An 18,352-nucleotide genomic window follows, 5' to 3' on the forward strand; every position below is an offset into this window, starting at 1 on the left:
CTCTATCAGTAACATTCAGCCTCAAGATAAAGGGGAGGCGGTTTAGAACGGAGTTGAGGAGGAACTTCTTCACTCAAAGGGTGGTGAATCTCTGGAATTCTCTGCCCGTTGAAGTGGTGGAGGCTGCCTCGCTAAATATTTTTAAGACGTGGGTTGATGGGTTCTTGATAAGAGAGGGGATTAAGGGTTATGGGGAGAGGGCGGGAAAGTGGAACTGAGCAGCGACAGATCAGCCATGATCTTATTGAATGGCGGGGCAGGCTCGAAGGGCTAGATGGCCTACTCCTGCTCCTATTTCTTATGTTCTTATGAAACTCGGTGCTAAAGAACAGCGGCTCTTCATCCAATGAGAAACTTCACTAATCAACATTGATTTCAACAACTTCAGACTGTAATTTCTGCCCCTATTTTGTTTCCAGTTACTTGAGGTCTCGGTTTAACTCTGGTTTTTCTCTTGTTTTTTCCCTCCTCCTTTTGGGCAGCAGCTGTTTGCCATCCTGCCATTCACACCTCCGGTACACACACCTTTTCACATAGAATCCCTACAGTGCAGAAGGAGACCATTTGGCCCATCTAATCTGTGCCGACTCTCAAAGTGCAATTTACCCAGATGCTTGTGCGCATCACCACACCCACCACCCCAATCCCTCTTAACCCATCCTGCGCATTAAGCATGGCCAATCCACCAAACCTGTACATCTGGGGCCCGAGTGCTGGAAAATGGGATTAGTGTGGTTAGATCTTTGTCTGGGCTCACGATGGGCTGAATGGCGTCTCTTCCTGTAAACATCTGTGAATTAATAGAGATGCCCCTCCATCTTTTATCATCTTCCTGTTCTTCCTAAATGTTATATCCCGTTGAATATTTGGACCCCAGTCTTTGCCATCCTGTGTCCGTGATTCTGTAACGACTATCAGATCATAACACATTATTTTTATTTGTGCTGTCAATTCAGCTGTTTTCTTAGAAATGCTACATACATTCAGATACAGAACCTTTTTAATTTTATTTTGTTACAGTTTTTGTAACCATTAGCCTATCAGCTGCTGCACCCTTGGATTTGAACTCTTGCCATTTTCTGGTACACACCGATCGTTGTTTTCCTGAATGGCACTGTGCTCTCTTGCCTTGTCTTCTCAATTTAGTTTATTACGTCTTCCTAAACTTGATCCCTCAAACCACACACACACACACGCACTCGCACACACTCTCACTCACACTCACACCAACCCCCGCTATTTTGTTTAAAGCCCTATCTAATCATCTGAGTCACCAGGTCAGTGATTCCAGCACGTTTCAGGTGAAGAGCATCCCAACAGTACAGCTCCCGCTTCCCCTACAACTTGATGCACTTGGTGTCCTGGGATGTGTATGTTAGAGGGATTAGCAGGGTAAATATGTGGAGTTTTGGGGATAAGGCCTGGGTGGGATTGTTGGCAGTACGGACTTGATGGGCCAAATGGCCTCCTGCGCTGCAGGGATTCTATGCCAGTGTCCCATGAATCTAAACCTATTTCTCTTGCACCAATCTCTGAGGCACACATTTAACTCTGACCTTATCTATCCTACATCAATCTGCTTGTGGCTCAGGTAGTAATCCAGAGGTTATTACCTTTTGAGGTTCTGCTTTTTAATCTAGAAAAGGTTGTGGTGAACCGTCTGCTTGAATACAACCGTGTCTCGCTTGGCCCATTTCAGAGGGCATTTAGGAGTCAAACACATTGCTTTTAAAGATTTAAAGTTTGTTTATTAGTCCCACAAGTCGACTTGCATTAACATTGCAATGAAGTTACTGTGAAAATCTACTAGTTGCCACACTCCAGCGCCTGTTCAAGTACACTGAGGGAGGATTTAGCACGGCCAATGTACCTACCCTCCAAGTCTTTCGGACTGTAGGAGGAAACCTACACAGACACGAGGAGCACGTGCAGACTCCACACTGTGACCCAAGCCGGGAATCGAACCCAGATTCCTGGCGCTGTGAGGCAGCAGTGCTAACCACTGTGCCACCCTGCTGCCTGTTGCTGTGGGTCTGTAGTCCCGGGTAGGCCAGACTGGGTAAGGATGGAAAATTTCCTTCTATAGAAGGGACATTAGTGAACCAGATGGATTTTTTTTAACCAGCATTTTGAAAGCTTATGATCACCTTTACTGATACCAATTTAAACCTGTGGGACTCTTTGCCGCAGAAGGTTGTGGAGGCCAGGTCATTGAGTGTCTTTAAGACAGTGATAGGTTCTTGATTAATAAGGGGATCAGGGGTTATGGGGAAAAGGCAGGAGAATGGGGATGAGAAAAATATCAGCCATGATTGAATGGCAGAGCAGACTCGATGGGCCGAATGGCTCAATTCTGCTCCGATATCTTATGGTCTTAATTTCTCAAATTGCTCTGGAGGTTTTGCAGTTTGTTTTACTGGATTCTGCCGTATCCTCATGAAACCATGGCAATTCTATACCCGAATAGTGGAGTTCATGCAATTAAAGATCTGTGACTGTACACTAGTCAGGGCAGGTATGTACAGCTGGGATGTTTTCAATGACCTTATCCTCCAGCAGCCATGGGAACATTTTGGTGTAGACTCATCTGGAACGAATGTCGCCATCTTTTATTCCCTCCTCTGGCTCTCAGTATTTGAAATATGAGTGGTCTGTCTTGGTCATTTGTGATTGCAACACTGTTTTGACACAGTCAGGAATGCAATCTGTGCCAAGTGAGAGATTAGGAAGAGAGAAATAAGTGATGTATTAAGTCAGCTGACCTTAAAGCCGAGACTTGTGTCTCTACCAGTACAAGGTCCTTTCCAGCGCTGTGGAACAGGGGGTGGGGACAGTGTTTTATCATGGAACTCTAACGCTCTTCAAAACTTTCCTGCTCCCTGTTACTCTTGTTATGCGAGTAACAACTTCCAGTTCACAACAAATGAGTTGGTTCAAAAGGCCAAGTCTCAACTTTTGGGCTTTTGGCACATTGTAATTCTGGTTGTCCAGCTGTAACTTACCTTCTCAAGAAACAGGCTCAACTCTTGACCAAAAGAGCATCTGTTCTGTTGTGGAATGAAGTACACTGGAGCGCATTAACTAATATTTCTTAACACAGCAACAGCCTGGTTCAACCGTTTGATCCATTTGTTAAACCCGGAGTGCGAAGCTGATGGGTTACAAACGTATGAATTAGGAACAGGCGTAGGCTATTTGGCCCTTTACGCCTGCTCCAACACACTAAGATTGTGACTGATCTGTTTGTACTTCAGTTTCCACTTCCCACCTACCCGGTAACCTTAGGTTCTTACATCACGGCAAAATACTGCAGATGCTGGAATCTGAAACTAAAACAGAAAATGCTGGAAAATCACAGCAGATCTGACAGCATCTGTGGAGAGAGAACAGATGTGGAGATGCCGGTGTTGGACTGGGATAAACACAGTAAGAAGCCTCACAACACCAGATTAAAGTCCAGTAGGTTTATTTGGTAGTAAACACCACTAGCTTTCGGGGTTTGCCCCTTCGTCAGGCGAGTGGGAGTTCTGATCACAAACAGAGCGTATAAAGGCACACACAGTTTACAGAATACTGATTAGAATGTGAGTCTTTACAGCTAAACAAGTCTTAAAGGTGCAGACAATGTGAGTGGAGATGGCATTCAGCATAGGTTAAAGAGATGTGTATTGTCTCCAGACAGGACAATAAGTGAGATGTTGCAAGCCCAGGCAAGTCATGGGTGGTTACAGATACTGTGACATGAGCCCAAGCTTCCGGTTGAAGCCATCCTCATGTGCGGAAGAGGCCTTTGATCTTCGGGTAAATGTTCTCCAAAGCGGCCTTCACGACATATGACAGCGCAGAGTTGCTGAGCAGAAACTGATAGCCAAATTCCGCACACGTGAGGACGGCCTCAACCAGGATCGTGGGTTCATGTCTCGTTATTTGTTGAGTTGGAGGGGAATTTGGCCGCGTGGCGGGAAGGGCTTGAACCCACAACCCCCTGACTTAAAGGGCTTGCATGCCCTCCTGAGCGATGCTGACATCATACTGATGGGGATGTTGATCTTCTAGTGAGATGCCAGGCATCCTAAAATAAGCAAAATATTGCAGAGACTGGAATCTGAAACAAGAATGGTCTCCTTCTGTGCTGTAACTTTTTATGGTTCTGAGAACAGAAAATGCTGGGAAAACTCTGCCGATCTGGCAGGATCAGTAGGGAAAGAAAGCAGAGTTAACGTGTCGAGCCAGTTTGACTCTCCTTCAGGACTGATCAAACAGAGTTCCTGATCCCAGGGTTCTGGCCGTTTTTTATCTCTGAGAACTGATACCTAATCACTCAGAAGCACCTCACTTCACAATCTGTTAAAAGTGTGTGAGAAGTAGTATAATCTGCTCTTCAGAAACTTTTAGTGGTTAGATCAAAAATAACTACCCGAGGCTCTCTTTCTAAAAAAAAATTAACAAGTAACACTTTATTTATCTAACTAACAGTCAACAGATTAACTGAACTATTAACAAACCAAAAAAATGCTATTCTAATGGAATGTTCTTTTTAAGTATACAATTCCCACTTGTTAACGAAAAAATTGAATTTTTGTCAATCTCTAATTTACAACCAGGTTTGGCGGCTTCTGCAATATTCTGTCTTCTTACTATGCTATCTTTACTTTTGAGATGAGGCTTTCTTTTGAGACATAAATGAGGCCATGGGAGCCAGCAGTTTTCACCCTCGCCCTCTAAGCTGAGAGACATGGTGGCAGGTACTCTCCCTGTTTGACTCACTGCCCCCTGTCTTATACCCCTAGTGACATCGCCATATCCCCTACAATATAGTTGGTTCTCAGGTTACCAAAACATCAATTTCAAATCTAGTAGGTTGCTTTTAGCTAAGTACCTAATTTAATCTGGCTAAAATTCAAAAACAGCCTGTTGTCTTGGCAACCCTACTGCCTGACCTCTCAAACAATGCTTCAGTCTGCGTACTAGCATCATCACCTGCATTTTTGTTAACTTTCTAAAAAAAAATCACTTTTTAAAATGACTATGCAATGCTGCTCTTTATAAGCATCAACTTACACTGCACCATCTCGCCAAAGCTCCTTTGACCTTCCAAACCCATGATCTAGAGGGTCAAGGGCAGCAAATGTGTGGGCATACCGCCACCTGCAGGATATTCTCCGAGTCACTCAGCACCCTGACTAGGAAATATATCAGCCGTTCCTTCACCACTGCTGGGGTCAAAATCCTGGAACTCCCTCCCCAACAGCACTGTGGATGTACCTATACCAGGTGGACTGCAGCGGTTCAAGATGGTGGCAGCTGACAGCCATCTGGAGACTATTTTAAAAAAAAAAGGGCATAAATGCTGGCAAAGTAGACATCCTATGAATTAAGTTTTTTTAAATCTATTTTTAAATTGCTTCAACCTTTTCTTCTATTAAAGACACTGACATTAGTGTCCAGCTCCATCTACTCTGATCAACCCATTATGCAAATGAATGTTCCAGGTGTTACCTGTTGGTTTTGAGGTGTGCCTTATTTTCTCTTTCTCTCTCTTCACTGTCAGTTAAATATTTCCTCATGGCGACACTTGTTTCTTGCCAGAAACCTGGGCGTCGCTGAATAAATCTCCAAATGATTAATGTTCTCTGTGCGCAATGCTTCCTATTCCTAGCATTTTGTTTTAAGCAGAGGAGTAAATGTGAGGTATCTGCTCAAAGTGCTGAGGATGCAGTTCCAGCCGTGCACTGGGCGCTTAACAGGCGCTGGCAGGATTGCAAGCTTCCCAGCCCAGTATCCCAACCACACCTCTCTCCCACCCTGCCTTCGCCTCTCCCTGGCTCTGGAACCATCTGCAGCCCTCGGGTCACTCTGCTTCTCCAGTTCTGGCACCTCTGCAACTGGTAGCCATGCTGTCAGCTGCTTGAGTTCTGAGCTCTGGAATTCCCTCTGTAAACTCCTCTGCCTCTCCCTCTCTCTCTCTCTCTCTCTATCTTTCCCCCTTTAAGCTGCTCTGCAAAATCTCCCTTTATCGCCAAGCATTTGTACACCTGTCATATCAATTCTATCTGCTTTGACATTAAGTTTTACTTGATATTGCTCCAATGAAGTACCCCGAGGCATATTACTGCATTAAGTTTCCTGCTCTCATCAGGAACGCACTTTCTAGTAGGGAGATGCAGGATCTGGGTCCAGTTGTCTTGGGTCAGGGGAGCTGGGTGGGACAAAGTCAGCTTGAAGGTTGGATGGGGTGGGGGGAAATTGGATTATTTTCCTGGGGGTAAAAATATCTGGGATCAAAGCCAATACACGCTGCTGAATGAATACCCTGCAGCAAGAGTTATCTGCATTTTTATAATACTGTCAGTCCATTAAATTTAATTACTATCAAAGCTCACCACGTCTACCCAACAATCTCCTTTCTCTCCTTCTGGCCCTTCTGCTAGGGACCGTAAGGAACATTTGGTGTTGTGTCCCGGAAGACAATTCCCGCTGAAAATCTGCTTAGAGATTTTTGCGAACAAGTTTGAGAGTAAAGTGCAAGGGATTGAAATGATTTGGTTTATTGTAGCTGGAATTCGTGGTGAAGTCACCAGGGTGTGAGCCATGTCAGCTGATTCTCACACCAAGGAAAGATGAGGGTTAGGAATACGCTGAGTCCAAGGGTAAGTGGTTGAGGGATGGGCTTCCTATTATAGAGCTGGGATGGGGAGTGGGTGGGAGGGGGAGTAACAGGGCAACAGTCATCACTGGGTGAGGGGGGGCGGGTGGGTGGGGGGAATAGGGGGACCAGGCAGGAGAGGTAATGAAGATTTGATAGCCTTTTTCTGAAGAGTGTGCAGGAACAAAGGCAGTCCATGTGGGTAGATCTTGGAAGGTGGCAAGACATATCATAGAATCCCTTCATTGCAGAAGGAGGCCACTCGGCCCACTGAGTCTGTACTGACCATAATCCCACCCAGGCCCTCATTTAGTCTGCTAATCCCCCAGCACAAGGAGCAATTTAGCGTGGCCAATTTAGCATGGCCTAACCCACACATCTTTGGACTTTGGGAGGAAACCAGAGCACCCAGAGAAAATGCACGCAGACACAGGGAGAATGTGCAAACTCCACACACAGTCACCCAAGGCTGGAATTGAACCTGGTCCCCTGGCGCCCTGAGGCAGCAGTACTGACCACTGTGCCACTGCCGCCCATGATAAAGTGATAAGCAAAGCATATGGGATCTTGGGCTTCATAAATAGAGGTATTGAGCTCAAAAACCCTTATAAAGCTCTGGTTAGGCCACAAGGAGAGTATTGCCTTGGCCCACCGTCTGTGTGGAGTTTGCACATTCTCTGCATGTCTGCATGGGTTTGCCCCGGGTGCTCCAGTTTCTTCCCACACTCCAAGGGTGTACAGGTTCGGTGGATTGGCCACGCTAAATTGCTCCTTAATGCCCAAATGTGTGTAAATTAAATATATTAGAGGGGTAAATGTGTGGGATTACAAGAATAATGATGGGGGGGAAGGGCCTGGATGAGATGGTGGAGGCTGCCTCGCTAAATATTTTTAAGACGCGGGTTGATGGGTTTTTGATAAGAGAGGGGATTAAGGGTTATGGGGAGAGGGCGGGAATGTGGAACTGAGCCATGACAGATCAGCCATGATCTTACTGAATGGCGGGGCAGGCTCGAAGGGCTAGATGGCCTACTCCTGCTCCTATTTCTTATGTTCTTAAATTGAGGGGAGATTTGATGGAGGCATACAAGATTCTGACAGGTTCAGAAAAGGTAGACATTGTCTGATGGTACAAGGACAAGGAGACAACAATTTAGGGATTTGTGAGGAAAATCTCTACGCAGCCAGTGATAATGCTCTGGAAGTCACTATCTGCAAGGGAGCTAGAAGTAGACACGGCTGGTTAGATAACGATTTGCAGATTATTTCAAAAGGGAATCAGATGGTCACTTGGGAGTAAACTTGTGTGATTGCGGGGTTAGAAGGGGAGAATGGGACTGACTGGATTGCTCATTGGAAACTCGATGGGCTGAGTGGCTATAAATTAGCCTGATGCAATGGAACTGTTTCACTGGCTGGATGGTCAGTTACCAGAAGAGACAGACTTGAGGCTGTGGCCAAGAATAATTGGGTATGGGTACTTACAAGATTAATGAAGGGGCTAGATAGGGTGGAGGTAGAGAGATTCTTTCCGCTTAGAAAGGAAACCAGAACTAGAGGGCACAGCGTCAAAATAAGGGGTGGGGGGGGGGGGAGCAGTTTAGAACGGAGTTGAGGAGGAACTTCTTCACTCAAAGGGTGGTGAGTCTCTGGAATTCTCTGCCCGTTGAAGTGGTGGAGGCTACCTCGTTGAATATACTTAAGTCACGGGTAGATAGGTTTCTGATAGACAAGGGAATGAAGGGTTATGGGGAGAAAGCAGGAAAGTGGAACTGATCCACTTCAGATCAGCCATGATCTTATTGAATGGCGGGGCAGACTCGAAGGGCTAGATGGACTACTCCTGCTCCTATTTCTTATGGGAAGGGCTCAGTGAGAAATTCTGTTTAATGCAGCAACTTGTTGTGACCTGGAAGGTGCTGTCTCAAAGGGCAGTGGAAGCAGGTCCAGTGGGAACTTTCCAAAAGGGAATTGGATAAATACTTGAAAAGGAGAAATTTGTGGGACTGTGAGGAAATGACAGTGGAGTGGGATAAATTTGATAGCTCTTTCAAAGGACTGGCACAGGTACGATAGGTGGAATGTCCTCCTCCAATGCACTAATGTTGCATGTCAGTTTGGCTGTGTTGATAGCACCCCTGTCTGTATATCGCAGCGAAATGACTCTCAGTCCTCCTGCAGTCCAAGTGGTTCATGATTTCTTTCTTTAACATTCCAGGCATCTACAGTGAAGTACGGGAGTCCTCAGGAATATCCCTCATTACTCATCATGTCAAATGTCAACGTCTACATCCTGGAAATCACCGGACCCCTCAGGTTTGTCTCAGAACTTGCTAAATTTCCCCTTAGTGTCAGGGGGACTAGCGAGGGTAAGTGCATGGGGTTGTGGGATTAGGACCTGGGTGGGATTGTGGTCAGTGCAGACCTGATGGGGCCGAGTGGCCTCCTTTCTGCCCTACAGGGATTCTATGACTTCCGTAAAATGTCGCTTCAACTCCAGATTGTTTCCCAATTAATTTTGGGATTTGTCAGTTCAGCAGCGGGACTCGATGTTGAGTTTAGCGACTTTAGATTGTGGGTGGGATTCTCCAGGCACACTTGCCAAAAAAATCCTATCCGAGCTCAACGGACCTTTGCGTTGTCCAAATCCCACCCGCTATGATTCCCGTTGCGGGTGGGACAAGAAAATTCTGCCCTTTGATTTTTTTTTTTCCCTCCACCTTAAACCCCCACTTTTTAAAAAAAATCCCATACATGTTTTAACTCAGTGCAAAGCACACCCTCACTCTCCCCCCCCCCCCCACCCCAACAACTAGCCATCTGTGTTTTGTTCTGAAAGTTTTTTGTTGCAGTTTCTACAGTTCTAACGCATTCTTCCTCTCTTCAGTCCTAGTGAAGTGCCAAAGGACTTGAAACAGTAATTCGAACCTGCTGAGTTTTTCCAGTGTCCTCTGCCCTTTGGTTAGGAATGCAGTGACTCTGGGGCTAAGATTGAAGGGCGGGCTTCCCAGAACAGAGGTGGAATAGGGTGGAGAGGGGCAGTCAGATGGCAGCAGTCCAATCAGTGGACACAGAATAGCCATAACGTGTAGCAGAGTCAGTGGCACTTTCCTAAAGAGCATAAGGATGATGTTTATTGCCACAATCGTAGGGCTCCAAATAGATGTTAGATACATTAGCTCAGCATTGGCTTGAGAATAGGGTGTGGGAGGGGAGTTCTGGAAAGCAGTTGAAAGAGCTTTTGGGATTAAATTTTTCCTCCAGAATCATCTGAGCGAAGTGGTTGATGTCTTGAGGTGAAAGACCTGTGTGTTTTTTTTTACTCATTTGTGGGACATGGGCGTCGCTGGCTGGCCAGCATTTATTGCCCATCCCTAGTTCCCTGAGGACATTTGAGAGTCAACCACATTGCTGAGGCTCTGGAGTCGCATGTAGGCCAGACCAAATAAGGACAGCAGATTTCCTTCCCTAAAGGACATTAGTGAACCAGATGGATTTTTCTGACAATTGACAATGGTTTCTTGGTCATCAGTAGGTTCTTAATTCCAGATTTTTTTTATTGAATTCAAATTCCACCATCTGCCTTGGCAGGATTCTAACCAGGGTCCCCAGAACATTAACTGAGTATCTGGATTAATAGTTGAGTGATATCATGAGACCATTAGGCTGTCATGTGCGCACGTGTATATATAGTTTGAAGAAGAGTCCTGTATAACTCGAAACATTCAGTCTGTTTATCTGTCCACAGATGCTGCGAGTTTTTCCAGCTTTGATTTTATTTCAAATCTCCAGCAACTGCAGCATTTTGCTTAATTTATTTCATTTATATAGTGCCTTTCACAAGCTTGGGGCATCCAGTACTGTTGTGATGAAGGAAACTGAGCAGCTGGTTTGTGCACAGCAAGCTCCCCGACACAGCAATGTGCTGCTGGTGACAAACCATTTTTATCGTGGATTGGGCTGTGGGATAATATTAGTGATGTGGAGATGCCGGCGTTGGACTGGGGTAAACACAGTAAGAAGTCTCAACACCAGGTTAAAGTCCAACGGGTTTATTTGGTAGCAGAAGCCACTAGCTTTCAGAGCGCTGCTTCTTCATCAGTTCACAAACAGGGTGTATAAAGACACAAACTCAATTTACAAAATAATGGTTGGAATGCGAGCCTTTACAGGAATCGAGTCTTAAAGCTACAGGCAGTGTGAGTGGAGAGAGCGTTAAGCACAGGTTAAAAGACAGGACAGTTAGTGAGATTTTGCAAGCCCAGGCAAGTCGTGGGGGTTACAGATAGTGTGACATGAACCCAAGATCCCGATTGAGGCCGTCCTCGTTGCGGAATATAGATCCCAGGTGACGGGGGAGATGTCGTTCTCATCTTTGAAAGGGTGTTAGAGAATATTTTGCGTCCAAACGAGACATTGGAAAAACTGCACCTCTGACAAAACAACACCCTCTCTGACGCATCAACCTGGATTATATGTTCAGTGGAGTTGAGGTGTTGAACTCTTGACTCTGGTGTGAGATTGACTGTGTCACTTGGGCAAGACACAGTGACAGGACTCTGTAAGCAATGACATAGAATCAGGCAGAGAGTGTGTTGGTGTCTGGAATTTGCTGCCTGGATTGGTGATTGAGGCTGAAACACTCAACTCGTTTAAAATGTTCCTGGATCTTTATCTAAGTGCTCAGGGCTATGACCAAGTGCTGTAAAATGGGATTAAAATGAGTGGCTAGTTTGTTTGTTCTCAATTTTGGCTAATGCTGCCACGATGGACTAAATGGCCTCTTCTCATGCCATAACTGTTGTATGGTTCCAGTCGCAACACAGAAGCTGCGTTCATGTTTATTTATCCTCCCGTGAGCAATAGTTGTCACTGTGTTCATCATCTTACTCCGATGTCCCTGTATCTCCTTTCCTTCAAAGACCCAAACTTGACACTAATTGTTGACACGGTCTTTGCGTCAATCAGCACCTCTAATGGTACATACTCCTGTCTCTTAACCCTGTGTATTAAAGGCAATATTCTCCAATGTCCATTATAAATCTCTGCCCTTGAGGTTATTCATGTTTAGTCCATTGTTCTAGACCCTGTCAATCACTGGAAATATCTGTAAGCCAGACAGTAGCAGACAAAACCAGCCAGATATTATTATCAGTGCACATTGATATGTCTGTCATCCCTCATATGGCAAGACCTCGGTTTATTATGTAACGAGGAGGTAGCTGATGAGGGGAGCAAAAGATTTAAGGTTGAGGGTGGAAGAGATGGAGAGGTCTGGAAGGCAGCCTTCCAAGATGTGTCTCAGTGGATATCACTCTGATCTATTAGTTTCTGGATTCAAATCCCACTTGAGCTTGAAAACCGAGGCAAACACTCCAGAGCGCGCTCTCCACTCACGTTGCCTGTAGCTTTAAGACTTGATTCCTGTAAAGGCTCGCATTCCAATCATTATTTTGTAAATTGAGTTTGTCTTTATACGCCCTGTTTGTGAACTGATGAAGAAGCAGCGCTCTGAAAGCTAGTGGCTTCTGCTACCAAATAAACCCATTGGACTTTAACCTGGTGTTGAGACTTCTTACTGTGTTTACCCCAGTCCAACGCCGTCATCTCCACATCACTAATATTATCCCACAGCCCAATCCACGATAAAAATGGTTCGTCACCAGCAGCACATTGCTGTGTGTGGGAGCTTGCTGTGCACAAACCAGCTGCTCAGTTTCCTTCACCGCAACAATGATTACACTTCAACAGTACTGGGAGGAACTATTCTTGAATGAGATGCCCTAAGGCTCTATCTGCTTGCTCGTGTGATGTAAGTGATCCCTTGGCACAATTCCAAAGAGCAAGGAGGATGTTCCAGTCTTCTGACCAATATTTATCCTTCAGTCAACTTCACAAGCACAGACCAGCTGTTATCATATTGTTGCTTGAGGGACCTTGCTGCGCATAAATTGAGCGAATTTTTCTGCTCTGAATGGTGGTGAGCTTTACAGTGGGAAGGGTGATGGGTTACTGGAATCACAATGTCTCCCTGAGTCTGCAGGAGTTGAGTTCTGGGCGGAAAGGCCCAGGGTCAACCATGCTGGCTGCTGCCTATTAGGCCCTTAAGTGGCCAATTAATAACGATTAAAGGTCCCATGCGGCCACTGGGATTAACCCAGCTGCAGGCAGCTCCTTCGCCATGTAGCATGCACGGCCGATAACTACAGCCAGCTCCTCACCTTGAGGGATGGGGTCCCCATATTCCGAGGCTCTTGGTCCTCAGACCCCGTTGAGATCAAGACAGAGAACTCAGTCTGTCAGGCAATGCCTCTCCCAACAGCATCGGGGCAGTATTCTCTCATCTGCTGGAGAACGGGTCAGAAAAACCCACTGGCTTTGCACCACATACACTGACAGCAGTTGAGGAGGGATATTTTGCAACTAGACAAGGAAGGCCTAGCCATCGTCTTTGCGAAATGGTTTTAACAATATCTGTATAGCCATTAATATACTCTGTGTCGACACAGGTCTGTTGAGTGAATCCAAGTGCATTCCTCCCATGGGCTTGGTGCGAGTAAGTGCTGATCGCTCACAATATCAGCCTCCCAGTATAGCATTGTGCACAGGGTAGGGATGGACAATGAAACACAGGCGTGTTGAGACGTCACCCTTTTCCAGACACCAAGATACTATTTCCACCAGAGTCAATTTTCTTGCTTGACAGACTTTCACATTCTCCAGTGAATCTAAACACATGAAGCACTGGATGGCCTGACCCTGTTCTAAACTAGGTGAAGAGATCCCTTATGCAGGGGTGGTTGACGGTAATGAGATGATGAATCGAGACAAGATGTAAAGCAGAAAGATGAGCTGAGTGCAAAGGACGGTTGTATCCTTTTGCGGGGGTCCAGAGTGGTTGTCCCACTCTGCCCCGGTTCACACGTTTTGGATGAAGTGCGTGAGGCTCACCCAGCTACCTCCCAAATGAAAAACTTAGCTAGGCCGTATGTTTGGTGGCCTAATATGGGTCAGCACTTGGAGAACAAAGGGAAATCCTGTTCTGCATGTCAGATCAATCAGAAGATTTGATTTGCTTTTATTATTGTCACATGTATTAGTACACGGTAGTGTTACAGTCATAATTACGGTGTAGTGAAAGATCAACTTTGTGCGAGGTAGGTCCATTCAAAAGGCTGTTGGCAGCAGAGAAGAAGCTGTTCTTGAGTCAGTTGGTACGTGACCTCAAACTTTTGTATCTTCTTCCCAGTGGAAGAAAGTGGAAAAAAGAATGTCTAGGGTGCATGGGCTCTTTAATTATGCTGGCTGTGTAGACAGTGTCAATGGATGGAGGCTGGTTTGCAGGATGGATTGGGCTACACTCACGATCCTTTGTAGTTTCTTGTGGTCTTGGTCAGAGCAGGAGCCACACGTTGTCGTCACACCAGTTCACCAGATTCTCGATCACATTCCTGTACTCTCGTCATTGTTTGAGATCCGACCCACTACGGTGGTGTCATCAGCAAACTTGAAAATCAAGTTGGAGAGGAATTTGGCCACACAGTCATGGGTGTATAAAGAGTATAGTAAAAGATGACTCCACCAGGACCACTCCATGCGTGGGAGAGGCCTGATTGTCCAGGCTTCATGTGGACTTTGCAGAGCCTTTGATGGGTCATATGTTTCTATTCATCATGGACAAGCATTCTAAGTGGTTAGAAATACACAACGTGACAGCTGCCATTACAATAGAGAAGCTACGTCAAGTTGTTGAACTCCTGATTTAGCGGATTCTCTTGTCCCTGATAACGGGACAACTTTCCCAAGTGATTTGTTCCATGGCTTCGTGCAGAGAAATGGGATATGCCATCCACCTTCAAACTGTTTATCAGGGTGAGCTGTTTAGACCCTGAAAGAAGGATTGAGGAGAATGGCAGGCAGGACCCTGGGAACCAGGCTCTCTCAGGTTCTTGTTCCAGTATCATATCACTCTCAAACAATGGCATTCTCACCAGCTACGTTACTGATGGGCAGAAAGCCAAAATCTCACCTGAATCTGCTATATCCAGATGTCAAAATGAGAGTGGGAAGGAGACCGGAAAAGCAGGAGACATGTAACCACCGTGCTAGGGAGAGATATTTGAATCCAAATGGCTCTATGTCGGGGATTTGGGCTGCCTGCAGCTATTTTCAATCAAGGTGCTTCAGTATCATTAGTGGTGAAACTGACGGATGGGAGAATCATCTGCAGACACCACGATCATATTTGTTTGTGTCATGGCTCTGAGACAACTGTGTTTCCAGACCACACAGCAAAAGGAGAAGCTGCAGTGGGACCTGAATAGGAAATGGTTCCTGATGTACAGGGGCATCAGGGACTCTGCTCCAGGAGGAGATGGAGGGACGTTCACTCACGAACATCCAAACATCTCCTGTGCCCACAAGTCCAGCTCCACTGAAACAAACCTCACCAGTGTTTACAGAATCACCAGTGGTACTGAGCAGGTCACAGCCCGTTGCAAAGCTCCTGAAAGACTGGTGTATAGTTGAGACATGAATGTCGTATCTTTCCTTAAAAGGCCATAAGCTATAGGAGCAAAATTGGGCCGTTCGGCCCATCGAGTCTGCTCCGCCATTCAATTATGGCTGATTTTTTTTCATCCCCATTCTCCTGTCTTCTCCCTGTAACCCTTGATCTCCTTATTGATGAAGAATCTATGAATGTCTTTAAGACAGAGATACAATGACCCGGCCTCCAGAGTCTTCTACGGCAAAGAGTTCCACAGATTCACCACCCTTTGGCTGAAGAAATTCCTCCTCGTTTCAGTTTTAAAGGAGCAGCCCTTCACTCTTGAGGTTGTGCCCTCGAGTTCTAGCCTCTCCCACTAGTGGAAACATCTTCCCCACGTCCACTCTATCCAGGCCTCGCAGTATCCTGTAAGTTTCAATTAGGTCCCACACCCACCGCTAACCAGAGTCATATACAATCTCTGCCGCACATCCCTACTCTTGTATTCTACACTTCTAGAAATTATAGGGGGGGTGGGAGTGTGCGAGAGAAGAGTTACTGTGGATACACTAAGCACCATCCTATTTGAAAATTTATGCTGATGTCTTTAAGTACAAGTATCATTGGGCGTAACTTATTATTGTCCGCATGAGGGACCTGTGCACAACTACTGCCAGATTCTGTGTCCGTGACGTGCTGTTTATTTTATTGTTTAGTCCATGTTTGCCTACAGTTGTCAAGTTACCGCAACTTCATTGGCTGTAAAGTGCTCTGCGGTGACTGGTGTTTGTGTAAGGTGCTGTAGAAATTCCAGTCTGTCAGTCTTTGTGGATGCATTGAACTGAGAGAGTTTCACAGCAGGGGCTGAGGTGTGTTTGGGGAGTTCACTCTGCAGCACTGAGTACAGATTGAAGGAAAATGCTTGGGTGTTTCCCCTTCAAATGGAAAGTGCTTCATGCGATGTGTCACATGCAGCTTTCATCTTTCTGCTTACTCCCTTCCACTGACTTGCGAATAATGTCCTTTTAATTCGTTTCTCCTTCCACACATCCCTCTGCCATGGAAAAACAGCTGGCATAATCAAGGACCCCATACTCTCTTCCACTCCTGTCGGGTTTAAGGTACAAAAGTCTGAAAACACGTACCAACAGATTCAAGAACAGCTTCTTCCCTGCTATCATTGAAGGGAATTGCTTGATAGGGCAGACGCAACACGGTTTCATTAAAGGGAAGTCGTGTCTGACAAATTTACTGGAGTTCTATGAGGATGTGTCTAGGGCAGTGGATAGAGGAGAGCCGGTGGATGTGGTCTTTCTGGATTTTCAGAAGGCGTTTGACAAGGTACCTCACAAGAGGTTATTGCAGAAGGTCAGGGGACATGGAGTTGGGGGTAGGGTGTTAGCGTGGATAGAGGATTGGTTGTCAAATAGGAGGCAGAGAGTGGGGGTCAATGGGTGCTATTCGGATTGGCGGTTGGTGACTAGTGGGGTGCCCCAGGGGTCGGTGCTGGGGCCTCAGCTATTTACCATTTATATAGATGACCTGGAGGAGGGAACCGAGTGCAGGGTGTCGAAATTTGCTGATGACACCAAGATTGGGGGAAAGGCAAATTGTGAGGAGGGTGTGGAGAGTCTGCAGAAGGATCTAGATAGGCTGGGCGAATGGGCCAGGAAATGGCAAATGGAATTTAATGTTGGCAAGTGTGAGGTGGTCCACTTTGGTAGGAATAATGGTAGGAAGGACTATTACTTACGTGGCGAAAAACTGCAGCAGGCGACGGTGCAGAGGGACCTCGGGGTCCTTGTGCATGAGTCGCAAAAACCCAGCTTGCAGGTGCAGCAGGTGGTCAGGAAGGCGAATGGGATGCTGGCCTTCATCGCGAGGGGGATTGAATATAAAAGTAGGGAGGTCTTGCTGCAGCTGTATAGGGCATTGGTGAGGCCGCAGCTGGAGTACTGTGTGCAGTTTTGGGCGCCGCACCTGCGCAAGGATATTTTGGCCCTGGAGGGAGTGCAGAGGAGGTTTACTAGGCTGATACCGGAGTTGAGGGGATTGAGCTATGAGGAGAGGCTGAATAAACTAGGCTTGTACTCGTTAGAGTTTAGAAGAATGAGGGGAGATCTCATTGAGGCATATAAGATGATGAATGGGATGGATAGGATAGAGGTGGAGAGACTCTTCCCGCTCAAAAAAGACAGTAGGACTAGGGGGCACAGCCTCAAGATTAAAGGGGAGGCGGTTTAGAACGGAGTTGAGGAGGAACTTCTTCACTCAAAGGGTGGTGAATCTCTGGAATTCTCTGCCCGTTGAAGTGGTGGAGGCTGCCTCGCTAAATATTTTTAAGAAGCGGGTTGATGGGTTTTTGATAAGAGAGGGGATTAAGGGTTATGGGGAGAGGGCGGGAAAGTGGAACTGAGCCACGACAGATCAGCCATGATCTTATTGAATGGCGGGGCAGGCTCGAAGGGCTAGATGGCCTACTCCTGCTCCTATTTCTTATGTTCTTATGTTCTTATTAGACTTTTGAATGGACCTACCGTATAGTAAGCTGATCCTTCTCTATAGAATCTCTGCACTGTAACACGATATTCTATACCGTCTCCTTTCCTTCTCCCCTATGTGCTCTATGAACCCAAATGCTGTGTTTTGCCTGTGTAGTGACAAGAAACAGTACTTTTCATTGTTGTCACGTGTACTGGGATCAATAAATCAAATTTGGCGTCACTAGCTAGGCCAACAATTGCTGCCCATTCCTAATTGGCCTAAAGAAGGAGCTGCCTTCTTGAATCGTGAGGTGTAGGTACACCCAGAATGCTGTTAGGAAGGTAAGTTCCAGGAACAGTTCAGTAATAGTGAAATATTTCCAATCAGGATGGTGATTGGCTTGGAGGGGAGCCTCCACATGGTGGTGTGTTCCCATGTGTCTGTTGACCTTGTACTTCCAGATGTCTGGGTCTTCATTCTCTTCCCTTTTTTCTGTTTAGTGGCCAGCCTTCCAACTGGTTAAGGAAGCGGGAAGTGCATCCCATACTGGATCTGGTGCACCTGCAGGTGGGTCTTCGCACCCAGAGCATTGGCATGGAGTTCGATAGTTCGGGGGCATCCTACACACTGTTGATCCGAAATCCATCCAAGTGCAAGAACTTCATGCAGTTTTTCACAGGTGGGCTCTGCAGTGTATGTGGCTCTGATGTTCATCCAGTTGGCTGGTGTGCAAC

General features: G+C 46.2%; 1 protein-coding gene across 1 annotated transcript in view; it reads left to right on the forward strand.

Moving 5' to 3' along the window:
* The window catches only part of stk11ip (serine/threonine kinase 11 interacting protein), a 105,902-nt gene that overhangs the window by 69,797 nt on the left and 17,753 nt on the right, over positions 1–18,352 (forward strand). Inside the window, exons 21-22 of the mRNA XM_080199580.1 lie at positions 8,865–8,962; positions 18,119–18,297. Coding sequence (XP_080055706.1) covers positions 8,865–8,962; positions 18,119–18,297 — 277 coding nt within the window. The remainder of the gene's footprint in view (positions 1–8,864; positions 8,963–18,118; positions 18,298–18,352) is intronic.

The sequence above is a fragment of the Carcharhinus amblyrhynchos genome, chromosome 11 (assembly GCF_965287045.1).
Source record: "Carcharhinus amblyrhynchos chromosome 11, sCarAmb.v2.hapA, whole genome shotgun sequence".
NCBI classification, from domain to species: domain Eukaryota; kingdom Metazoa; phylum Chordata; class Chondrichthyes; order Carcharhiniformes; family Carcharhinidae; genus Carcharhinus; species Carcharhinus amblyrhynchos.